Source organism: Gastrolobium bilobum, unplaced genomic scaffold, assembly GCF_033153095.1.
Source record: "Gastrolobium bilobum isolate Gb01-03AN ecotype WA unplaced genomic scaffold, APGP_CSIRO_Gbil_v1 utg5492, whole genome shotgun sequence".
Classification (NCBI taxonomy): Eukaryota; Viridiplantae; Streptophyta; class Magnoliopsida; order Fabales; family Fabaceae; genus Gastrolobium; species Gastrolobium bilobum.
The window spans coordinates 330,251-342,701 of record NW_026897747.1 but is presented as its reverse complement, the minus strand read 5'-3'; the positions used below and the strand labels follow the sequence as shown (position 1 = coordinate 342,701).

The following is a 12,451-nucleotide window of genomic DNA, read 5'->3' as shown; positions in this document are numbered from 1 at the left end:
TTTGTGAGCCTCTCTTCTCGAGTGAAGTGCATTGATCTTACTGTGAGTATTCTATCCTGAGGCGCATTCAAGACAACTTCGAAACCAAGGTTATAAGTCAAGCAGGAACACGAGTACGACGTCGACAAAGCTCTCCCAATCCCTACCAAATACACGATAAGAATAGTATAATGATATTTATTGCTGTCGTAAATTTAGATATGAATAGTAAAATCATACTTTGATTAAATTGATTAGAAATGGACCTATTAAAACCATCTAAGCTAAAGAATCTATAAACATAGTACATTATTGAAATTAATATTAAATTTATTTATTATGGTGTCACCTAACCGTTGATACCGTTCATGGAACCATACATCAGCCCTCCGGTGTCACAATGAATGAATGTTGCGGTGGATTGTCTCGCTGCCACCAACATTTGCAAATTAACTAAAAAACAAAGGATTAGATAAAGCCCCCCCAGTTGCTTCTCTTTCTTGACTTAGACACCAAAGTGACGGTGCATGTGGTGGATCGTTATATTTTTCCTATAAAAAGGGAAACACTTTGAGAATAAGGAAACAAGCACAAACCATTCCACAGAAGCCAACCCAAAAAGAAAAGAAGCAAAAATGTCAGGTTCCTATTTGAGTGAGGATAACTCTCACGTGCTTAATGCTTCATCTGTGAAAACAGAGGATGGTGATTGCCTCTCTGCAATGTTACTCACTACTAACCTTGTGTATCCTGCAGTCCTCAATGCTGCTATTGAACTCAACTTGTTTGATATCATAGCTAAGGCAACAACCACACACGGTGCTGTTGGTGATGGTGATGGTGATGGTGTTGATGCCTTCATCTCACCCTCTGAAATTGCTTCTAAACTCCCAACACAACACTCTGACTTGCCTAATAGGCTTGACCGCATGCTTCGTTTGCTTTCAAGTTATTCTCTTCTTACTTGTTCCACTCGCACCACTCTTCATGGTTCCTCTGAGAGAGTTTATGCTCTCTCTCCAGTTGGTAAATACTTAGTCTCTGATGAAACCAGGGGCTACTTGGCTTCCTTCACTACATTTCTCTGTTATCCTGCTCTCTTACAAGTTTGGTATGTCATTTTAATTATAGCATTAATTTCCCATAATCTACATGATATAATATAATATATATATATATATATATATATATATATATATATATATATATATGTTGCTTTTAATTAAAAGCTAACAAAATTACCTTCATTTCTTGAATTTCCAGGCTGAACTTCAAGGAAGCTGTGGTTGATGAGAACATTGACCTGTTCAAGAAACTTCATGGAATAACAAAGTACGAGTACATGGAAAAGGATCCTAAAATGAACCACATCTTTAACAAATCAATGTCAGATGTGTGTGCAACGGAGATGAAAAGAATGCTTGAAATATACAATGGATTTGAGGGAATATCAACATTGGTTGACGTTGGTGGTGGAAATGGACAAAATCTCAAAATGATAATCTCAAAGTACCCTTCAATCAAGGGAATTAATTTTGATCTGCCACAAGTGATTGAACATGCACCGCCCATTCCAGGTAGCCTGACTTAGTAGCGTCATATCAAATATATATACTAAGATATCTGATAATGATACAATTATAAGTGTACATGTTAGTTCATCAAAATTATTAATCAGCAAACTACCAAATTTTGTAAAGGGATTGAGCACGTTGGAGGAGATATGTTTGCGACTGTTCCGCGGGGTGATGCCATAATACTAAAGGTTAGTACGTCTTGTAACTTCTCTATATATCTAATTTATTACTTGAGTTCGATCGAGATGATTGATAGGTTTATCTAATCTGATTATATATATATATATTTTGGTGCTAAACACAATGTTTTTCTGTCCATGCTGACATGATTTATTGTAGGCTGTATGCCACAACTGGTCAGATGAAAAATGCATAGAATTTTTAAGCAATTGTCACAAAGCATTGTCACCAAATGGGAAGGTGATTGTTGTGGAGTTCATATTGCCAGAAGAACCAGAACAAACTGATGAATCCAAGCTTGTTTCCACTCTGGACAACCTCATGTTTATCACTGTTGGTGGAAGGGAAAGAACACAGAAACAATATGAGAATTTAAGCAAGCTCTCTGGATTTTCAAAATTTAATGTTGCTTGCCGTGCTTTCTCTGCTTTGGGAGTCATGGAATTTCACAAATAAGTATTATAACAAAAGCAGCAATTAAGTATGGGCTCGCTTCAAATCAAGGCTACGAGTTACGTATTGACCTTTTCTGTTTTGACGTGATGTAATGTTTATGTATAACAATTTGGGTTTCCAATTTTTTTTATGTGCGTGTGTTGCGAAAAAATTTAATTTCGGTTTTCATATGTTGTACTATTCTTTAATAAATAAGTTTGAGTTATTTATCCTTTTTTATATTTCGATTTTTTCGCTATTATGCTTCTAACTTTAATTTGACATTGAGAGCTGCTATATATCACCAATATTTTCTGCTAAGTATAGCTACGAAGGACGTGGCTTATGCCATTTCGCGCACTTTATCTTCTCAACCACCAAACTGTTGCTAATAACAAATGAAATATAACATTGGAAACTTACATGCCAAATCATTTGTAAAATGTTTGTAGAAACTGATCCGAAGAAATTAACATCAGAATTAGGGGGTGCAAGAGTTGAGTTGGATTAGTTATTGGGTGTTTTGTACCCAGCTCCCTCTTGATAGCAATGGATTGAGTAGGATTGAACTTGGATAAAAACTCAACAGACCCCTGTACATGCGTGTTAATAGGTTAATAAAAAAATCCAGATATAAAGAGTGCGAAGGAGATCACAAACAGAACAGTGTAATACAAGTAGTTGGGTTACAAGATAATTTTTTTTTCCTTTTTTTTGGAAATATTCCAATCTGTTCGCGACTAATCCTATTCGGGACGAGTTTAGGATTAAGACTTTAAACCCCTCCCAAATGTGAGTACTGAGGAGGATCGAACACATACTCTCACCTCCACCTATTCAGCTTCATGCGCTCACTGAACTACCGCCATTTGTTCAAGATAATTTTTATGTTACTATCTATTTGAATTTTTTTTGTTACTATCTATTTGAAATGCACAAGTTGTTTGTACTTATACTGTTTTAAAATATCTTATAAAATATAAGGTTCGCTTTTTGTCATATCACAGGACAAAAGCTTTTGACCTGTACACATAAATCAAGTGTGGAATCCACACTTAAAAAAAAGGTCATGATCCAGAACCGGATCCTTGTTGCAGGAAGAAACAGTGTCATTCCTACAACATGACAAACTGATTTCCCTAAAATATAATCCAAAACTCGTACAAGAGGGAAACATGTGCTGTTTCACAGCCACGTTGACAATGTCAGTGATCATTAGATGCACAAGAATTATGTGAATGGCCCAATATTTCTCTACTTTGCTAAGTGCCATATTAGCTCAAGGTAAAAATTCTTGCCGTAGTTCAAACCTCTCTATTTATCTTAATTCACTTCAACATTTCGTACCAAGCCAAATGATGGTTTCTGCCTTCGTTCTTTGCTTCAAAATGTAGTTTACGGTTGAACCCTAACGGATATTAAATGGTAGGAATGTAGGATGGTTCCAGCATCAGTCAACCATATTTTACTTGGTAAACTTATTACTTAAGATGCATATGGCTATCTCATTTTGAAATTTTGGTCGTTCTATTTGCATGGCACCAAGTAATCATATAGTACCCAAAAAGCAAAGGGAGAGACTCCTTCGGACGTTTGGTAAAGGAGAAATTTTTTTTTATCCGAAAATTATAATTTCTAGAAATATGATGAAAAAATGAATTTTCCGAGAATGTTACCAAAAAATTATTTGATATGCCAAAATATTTCCGAAAACGTTAGATTAATTTTCTTGATGTTATATTTGGTTGTGTTAAATTTTTCCTTGCCATAAAAATTTTAAAATACCATCCCCTGGGTGATATTCTTAGATGGTCTTTTTGGAAAATTTTACACAAAAAATAAAATCTCAGAAAATTTTTAAAAATCTCATACTAAATTGGGTAAATAAAGTTACCACCTTCAGTTTCCCGTGAATCTTCAAAAAAAAAATTCTACCAAACACCCCCAATAGTGTGGATAAAAGGACAGTGGTACGGTTGAAATTTAATAACTCATCTATGCGAATATAATCAACATGACAACATCAGCAATATCTTTATCCCAAACTAATGAAGTCAGTGATAGATGAACTCAAATAAAAGATACGCATAAATTGAAAAAAAAATATAAAAATTAAATTTAAGTATATATATAAAAAGCAAGAAACAATTAAAAGGGAAAATATATTAAAATAAACTAAAGATAAAAATATATAAGAGGACAACAAATAATGAGACGGTAAGAAATAAAAAATAAAAATAAAACGGGTATAGGGAAGGGGGAGGAAAAGTAAGAGAAAAAAGATGGGAAAGGGGAAAAGCGAGTATAATGAAATACTTAACTAATAAAATCAATGTGATAAGAATCACGAGTAAGATTTCTAACATGAGTATGAATGACCTATCAAAATTTTCTACATATAAACAATCACAATTTATCATTTAGAAATGAAATATGACTAGGAGCCGTAGTAGTGGATGGAAGTGATGGTCAAGGAGTCATTTGATGCTTTTGCTTGTTTCCCAAGGCATAAATGAATGCACAAATGGACTTGTACAAGAGATTCGACAAAACATAACCAAAAAATTATGTTGCATGGATGACACAGCAGCATTGTAGATCATAATTTGAGAAACACTTCACTTCCTTTGGAAACACCTTTGCTGAATCATCTAGTCACTGAACCGTGGCACAAACTCTGCAGCAGATTACCATCAGAGATATGGAACAGACTGGCCAAGTAAACATCATATCAAGCCCATTAGCAATAAAAAAATGTTAATGAAAACTCGCTTTATTCTGTTGCTTGTTGACGAGTATTCCTCTTCTCATCCATCCTATGACGGAACAACTTGGCTATGTGTCTCCTTTCACAGTCCTGGGCATAAAAAAACAACATAAACCATGAAATTCACATGCCTAGTACTTTGATCCCTACCCTTATAGCATAAACTATTATAGTGGAGAGTAACTATCTATATGTAGCAGTGTCTAAAGTTTCTTCACCTTAAACATATTAAGATGAAAAGGTTTGTCAGGATTCATCCTTTTCAGCTTCTGATAAGTATACGCGAAACTCAGCTGATCACGAGGAGTAAACCGATCAACTTCATTGAACCAAAGACAGGAGAACAAGTTTGACATTGGGGTGTGTGCCCTAATAATAAAAGAACCTTCAGGTACATCTGTCAAAAGAGAAAATGTATATATCAGGAGTCAGTCAGTGGCAGTACATTTAATAAACAACTTAGATAATTGACAGAAAAAAAAAAAAAAACCCTTAAAAAAACATACTGCTTGGAAGAAGCTTGTTTGGATCAGAGGCATTAAATCTTTCCAGTCCATCAGCCCGGTAAAATGAAAATTGTTCATCTATAACCGTATGATTATACTTGTTCAATTTCTTGTTTTGTGCTACCTCTTCCCACACACAATGTCGATCATAGTGGTTGGATATCGCAAATTCATAACCCTTTCGCCACAAGAAGTACTCCAAGATAAGTAAAGGATCAAGCTGCAGCCTTAATTTGCTATCCAACCAAATTGAATACCTGAAACAAAATTTCAAAGAACACCAGAAGCATAAAATTATTGACCGTGTAAGAAACTTGTATACAAAGAAAACAGTAACTAACCCAACACACAACTTATAAAAAAGAAAATCAATAATAAACCTGCCTAAAGATTTCAGATACCTATCTATAGAACATTACATAAAAAAGGGGTTTATAATTCTGTTGTACAGCATCATGCTGTAAAGAGGATTTAAACTGTTCCAAAACCCGAGATTCTAAAATTAGGAAATGCAAAATGATTCATTTTCTAAGTCAATTTAGGCTAGAAAGGATGAGGAATGTGCAGACATAAGACTGGCTAAAATAGGCATCAGTTGCAATAATAAACCAAGACGACATGAAACTTTCATAGAAACATCTCCAACTTATAAAACATCTGAATACACAGTAGTGTGAACAAGTACAACAAAGCTTTAATCCCAAATATATTCATGCCCATAAATCATTAATCAAAATAAATAATACTCCGTATAAATTCTCTTTCATCATTTATCAGTGACCTTTGAGCAATTTTAATGTTCTTTACCAGTAGTTAACCTGTTATCTGTATTACTATCACACTCTTCAATTTCTAATTGATCTTCCTCTTTCCCACACTACTGGTTTGGTCTTATATATAGTTAATGAATCAAAACAACCTAAGACAAATTTTCACTACTTAATCTTAAATTAAAATAACACATCATCAACACATCTGTCTGGGTGTTAATGCCACTTAGCAGTCACCATAATTAAAACTGCATCCAAATCAATACTGTCAAAAACAAATGAACAACACATGTCTATTCAGACTCAGTCTCACCTTGCAAAAGGAAAAAGTCGATGTGGCAATAACTTAGGTATTTTGCCCACTCTCCGCATATCATCAAAGGGTAGATTCTTCACTACCACTAACTTCCAAAAGCCAATGAAACCCATTCTATCAGGTACATGACCTTCAGCAGAAAGTGTTCGAATTGTAACTTCATCAGTAAACATAACAAAGCAGACATTCTTTCTTGACAAACGAGTGACCTGAAATCACAATGACTTTGATTAAACTAACAAATCATGCTTTATGCAATTGCATCAACAGTTGATGGTTGGCCGCGCATAAGAAGCTCTGTCCTCAAGATTTAATAGTCACAACAACTCAATTTCAAAATCAAAACATTCAATGCAAATAAAAAGTTCAATTTTGAGAAAGGAAAGTAATGACTAAATCAGTTGGTAATGCTTAAATGTCCTTTTTTCCTAGGCAACTTAAAAAATTAAAGGAGTATGAGTACATATTTTTCCTCATCTTAGAAGCCAAACATGAGAGGGCGAGCTCGGAGCAGTAGTAAAGTTGCTTCTTTGTGACTGAAAGATTACAAGTTCGAATTCAGAAATAGTCTCTTTGCAAAAATACAAAGGTAAAATTGGGTAAAAGGATTTCCCTCACCCCTACACTCGCAAGTTGGGTTTTCATGGGGATATTTTTTTTTTAAGCCAAACATACAATACCCAACTCTTATAGGAAACTTATTTCCTCCCACTTCATGTTAAGTGTTGTGAATGACGGATGCCTTTCGATTTGGATCAAGCGAAGAAAACATTCCAATCAGTTTTCAAATATCTGCTTATTTTCTCATAGTTTAAAATTCATGTGTCTCATCTACCCCCCCAAAAAAAATAAAAAAAATAAATAAATAAAATCATGTGTCTCAATTGGCCTTCTAGAGTAAGACTAATACGTACAAACATAAGGAGTTTTTTTTTTTTCGGGGAAAGACATAAGCAGGTTTTAGTGTATTCAGAAGTCCAACAAAGAAGAGGGTATAAGCCCAGAAACTAAGGATGAAACCAACTAAATTACAACTTATCATGGCAGGTAACAGGACCAGAGAAACACCTTGGGGAGGAAAAGTCCAAACATGCATGCGTCTGCTTACAACCATGTCAAACGCAAATATTGGTATCCAATTCCTAGAGAGCCTTTTGGGCAATATCATAATCAAATTTCATGAGCAGAATTAGATCAGAATACAGGGAGATGCAGCACAAAGTAAAAAGCACTATCACTTTTTTTTTTAATGAAACTCAGAATAGAATAATATGTTGCTGGAAAAATCACACTTGTGATTCTTAACCTCCAAATACCTCTCCAACCCCACAAACTGTAATAAAAGATAAAGTAGAATCACTACCGTTTTGGTGGCTGGGGTCCTCAAGCGATCAGAATTTCCAAATATGCATGAAATCACAGCAATGTGGCATCTGCTAATGTAACTTACGTCATCTTCTGCCATGTCAAATCCAGTGCTAGGAGACCCTTCAGGACCTTTAACAAAACCGCACTTTATTTTCTGATCACGTGCAAAAAATGAATTTTCCCTCTCTTCTAAGCTCTGATGGCCTGCGAATCTGGGCACCCATTGTTCTCCTCCCTGGGGCCTCTCTTCTATCTCCGTGTACTGTAAGTTAAATCTTGCAAATTTTCGACTTTCTAGTGGTTCTACAAGCAGCGAAGTAGAGTTTAATAACTTCATCTCACAGGAGCCTGTAAAATAGGAGACATATCAAGCAGGTTAAAGACCTTTTTTATTTTATTTTCTATTTATATTTTTTGGATAAAAGTAGTGATAGAGAAAATATTACAATGAGCAGTGTTTGGTAAATCTAAAAGCGACTTTAACAGTTCAAAATAAAACCAATTAGATAATATCTATATAACTTGGAACTATGTCTAAACTATACTGTTTAGTCTGCAAACTGGTTTTAAATTGACTTTAAAATCAATGTCATTTGGTAAATTTGTCAGATTTTAACCCATGAGAAAAATGGTGATGGCAGGAAGTGAAGAGTAAAAACAAATCATATATAAACCAAGTTTATACAGATTCCTATGGAACCAGTTTAAACCAGAAATCTATTTAAATATGAAAATTTATATTTTTAAATATTTTCAAATATCTAAAACATTAGAAAACATCTTGATTAGACCTATTTATCTGCTATTTTAAATGATACACACACCCTCCCACCCCCAAAATATTGCAGCAGAAGTAGGATATAATTGAAACTCATATTTGCCATGTGATTTCAGTTAAACTTCCATACGTAGATGATCCTTTCCTGGCTGACAGACCAGAAAGGAAAGAAGTCCTACAAACTTCTTTAAAAGGAATAAAAAACAGAGTATTCACATATTTCATCCGTCCACTTTAAACAAAACCAGAAACTTGCCACCTTTCTACAGATAAGCAGCCTAAAATCTTTGGCTCCAGTTTTCAGATGAAATCACTAACTGATTAGGACCACTACATTCTCAGATCACTTCCAATTCAAAAGCTCAATGGTTTAGTTGGAATTTGAAAATGCAAGGCCCGTGCAAGTTACACTTTGGTTCAGTGTTAGCACCTTCCTTTCTGAAAACAAAGCTGGGGTTGAATATACAAGGCTCAAACCCACCTCCCCCACAAGGTGAATGTGTGTGTGTGTGTGTGTAAGTTCAATTGTTCTGTCGGAATTTGAAAATGCATGGTCCATGCCAGTTACACCTTAGTTCAGTGTTAGCACCTTCCTTTCTGAAAACAAAGCTGGGGTTGAATACACAGGGCCAAACCCCCGCCCCCGACAGGGTCTCTCTCTCTCTCTCTGTGCGTGTTTGCGCGTGTACATGCACGCACACATGTGAATAATGCCTACTGGTCATGGTGAAAAAAATGCTACAGAAAGTCCATATAATTTGATTTGTAAAACTAGAAAACCCAACAATAAAAAGGGTTCCTAGTTAAGTAAAAACTTCGGGGACACCAAAATGAAAATAAACAAGAATGAGAAACAACAATTGCATCAAGTCAAAGATACCTTGATAGGATACCACCCTAAACCACCTCTAAAGGTATATTCTAGAAGAAGCTGAGTCAGCAAGGCAGTTAGAAGCAAATATTAGTGGAAGGCAATTCTGTTAGTGTCACACGTGAGAAGCAATACTGGAATGAAGGGAAAGAATTAGTATAAATAGGAAATAGTAGAAGGAGGGAGGTATCTTTGGGACTTGGAACTTTTGGGCACCTCTTAGGTGATTTGGGAGAGACTAGAGCCTCTCCAATTGCTCTAGAACTATCATTGTTATTTTCTCTTTTTGATTACTGTTAATTGTCTCTTCCATTATTGTCACTGTAATTTCCCATAGCAATATACTGTTCTTGAGTTGTTTCTGTATTGGAATTGTTGGTCTGTATCATACCTCAAACCATATTCCTATTTGAATAATGAATATAGCCAAGATATTCACCCTGCTCCAACCCCTAGAAGGCCCTTGAGTTTCAACAGTTCCCCATTTCTAGATTAACTGTCTGAAGAGGAAAAGGTTCTATATTTTATTCAGAAACTAATCGAATAAATAAATAACTTGCAACAGAACAAAGCTATCATATTTGCACCTACGCAAAAGTATCAATAAGATGAAAATAACCAAAGGTACTACCAATTCTAATCTTTGTGAACAACGGTAATGAGGTAACAAATAAATAGTGATAAAGAATACACATGCAAATAACTTTCCAAGGAGGGTAATACAACAACAGATGTCTTGGGAGATGAACTGAAAACACCATCTGAAAGAATAAAATTCACCTGAATATTTGCGGCGCTTGGCTTTCTTCTTTGTTTCAGGATGTGGTTTTTTATTTGAATGTCCATTAATAAGATTTGCATGTCTAGAATTTGTTCTTTTGTTCAAGGAAGATGCTCCATCAACTTCCTCAGAAGTAATATCATCATTGGTTCCCACATCAAAAGAATCATGGGATTCTGTCTGAACTTCGCTGTCCGACCTTAGTACATTGGAATTAGAATGTTTCACTCTCATATTTCCACTATCGCCAGAGTCTTCCATTTGAGCATCATGGAAATCAAAAAAGTCATCATACTCATCAACAATGTCATCTGCTGCATTCTTCTTTTCCAGATCAGCATCATGCGACATTTTCCCATCATCTTCAGTAGAGTGTCCCAGATTCTTCAAAGAGGCCTCATATTCTGCTTCATACCTTTTCAATTCATGACGTCCAGCTTCATTATACAAGCCAACACCTCTTCGCTTTAAGCCTGTGTGAGAACCATCCTGAGAAGACTGCATACTGTGATTCATCCTAAGAGCATCATCTTCAGAATTTTCATCTCCAGGATCCCTACTTGTCTGCTCCATCATATCCTCATCATAATCATCATCCCTTCTCCTATCATCCCTATCCCAATATCTTGAATCTCGGCCATGTCCCCCAGAGCCGTGCCCAAAGTCAAGGACTTTCTTCCTCTCTATCCGTGGTACATTTGTAAGAAAATCAGAATCACTCTTTAACTCATCTTTATCATCACCACTGTTACTTATTTCTGCAACCATAGATTGACAATCTTAAAATTACAGAAATAAAATCATTTTCAAAAAATAAAAGTACTGTCTCAGTCAAAAAAGATCATTTAATGATAATAAACATTTTCCCTTCAAGACTTGAAGAAAAATAATAACAATAATAAAATCATCTTTGATGATGAAGCAAATATTTGGTTTGACAGAGATTATTCTGGTCACTGACAAAATGCATGAAGCCATTGAACTTAATGTATTAGCTTCCCAAATAACTCAACCCCAATTCTACCAATTGAAAAACCCACACCAAGACATTAATCCAGGAAAATCACAGATTCAAACCCCCTTTTCCCACTCCACAACTTCCCCCAGCAAACAAACAAGAAATAACACTCAAATTCATGCAAAACCCACAATGCTGATTCATATGGGTACACAACAAGCCCAAAAAAAAGCAAAAAGACATTGTGATCAAAACAAAAAAGAAAACATTCATTGAGAGCAGAACTTCACCGTCTCTAGAAATGTAAGAAAAAACCAGGACAGTGACGACAAGTACAAGGAAGAGGAAAACTAAGATTGCCGCCACCGAGAGCTGCGTGCCCCTGTCGGATCGCGCCGATCGCCGGAGCCGAGGCTGCTTGTTAGGAACGGCGCCGCGAATCCCGACGGCGACGTGATCGGTGGAGCCGTTGGGGTGGTTCAGATCTTGGGTCCCCACCCTCACCCCGAACCTCTCCATTCCCGATTGCCTCTGCTGAGCCATACCATAACACACACAAACACACTGTTTCTCTCTCTCTAGCGTTGCACTCTCTCTCTCTAACAAGCACGTCCTACCCACGAGCTCGTTTTGCACAAAGATTCAAACTTCGATGCTGCCGTGTGATGGGTTAGTGTACATTCTGGGTGGGGGATGAAGAAGATCGTGTGAAGCAAGAAGAAGATGATTATCTTTTTATTTTCTTTGTGTGGAAAAAATGGGTACCCAAGTTTTCAATTTTTTATTAATCCCAAAATTGGATATATATGGTCAAGTTAAGCGTGAGTGAGAGAGAGAGAGAGAGAGAGAGGAGAGAGGGTTGGCCGGCAACGGTGTGTCACCGGGGATATAGGCGGAGGATGGATTTTCCCCCCGAGAAATAGAGGTCCATAAAAAAAAATATAACCTTCTAATGCTTTGGATTCAAAGATTGGGCAAAATATGTACCCAAAAAAAAAAAAAGATTGGGCAAAATTTCCAATTTTGTTCTCTCCTTTTTTTCACTGTGATATTATGCGAGAAAAATATACATATATCATTTTATTTTATTTTATTCTGAAACATGTTTTGGTCTAGTTTTAGAAGATTTCACGTGAAAAGGTTTTATTGAAACCAAGATCAATTT

At 35.8% G+C, this 12,451-nt stretch overlaps 2 protein-coding genes across 2 annotated transcripts; one reads left to right on the top strand and one right to left on the bottom strand.

Moving 5' to 3' along the window:
* Window positions 1-614: 614 nt before the first annotated feature.
* On the top strand, window positions 615-2,192 carry LOC133309803 (isoliquiritigenin 2'-O-methyltransferase-like). Its single transcript, XM_061510632.1, has 4 exons — window positions 615-1,090; window positions 1,243-1,556; window positions 1,680-1,744; window positions 1,896-2,192. The coding sequence occupies exons 1-4, from the start codon at window positions 615-617 to the stop codon at window positions 2,190-2,192; spliced, it is 1,152 nt and encodes a 383-aa protein (XP_061366616.1).
* Window positions 2,193-4,476: 2,284 nt separating this feature from the next.
* On the bottom strand, window positions 4,477-12,193 carry LOC133309793 (uncharacterized). The gene is made up of 7 exons (XM_061510616.1): window positions 11,577-12,193; window positions 10,328-11,086; window positions 7,894-8,246; window positions 6,528-6,739; window positions 5,445-5,701; window positions 5,157-5,335; window positions 4,477-5,028 (listed from the first exon to the last, which is right to left on the bottom strand). Exons 1-7 carry the CDS (start codon window positions 11,827-11,829, stop codon window positions 4,945-4,947), a joined length of 2,097 nt encoding a protein of 698 aa, XP_061366600.1. The 5' UTR covers window positions 11,830-12,193; the 3' UTR covers window positions 4,477-4,944.
* Between the last annotated feature and the right edge of the window lie 258 nt (window positions 12,194-12,451).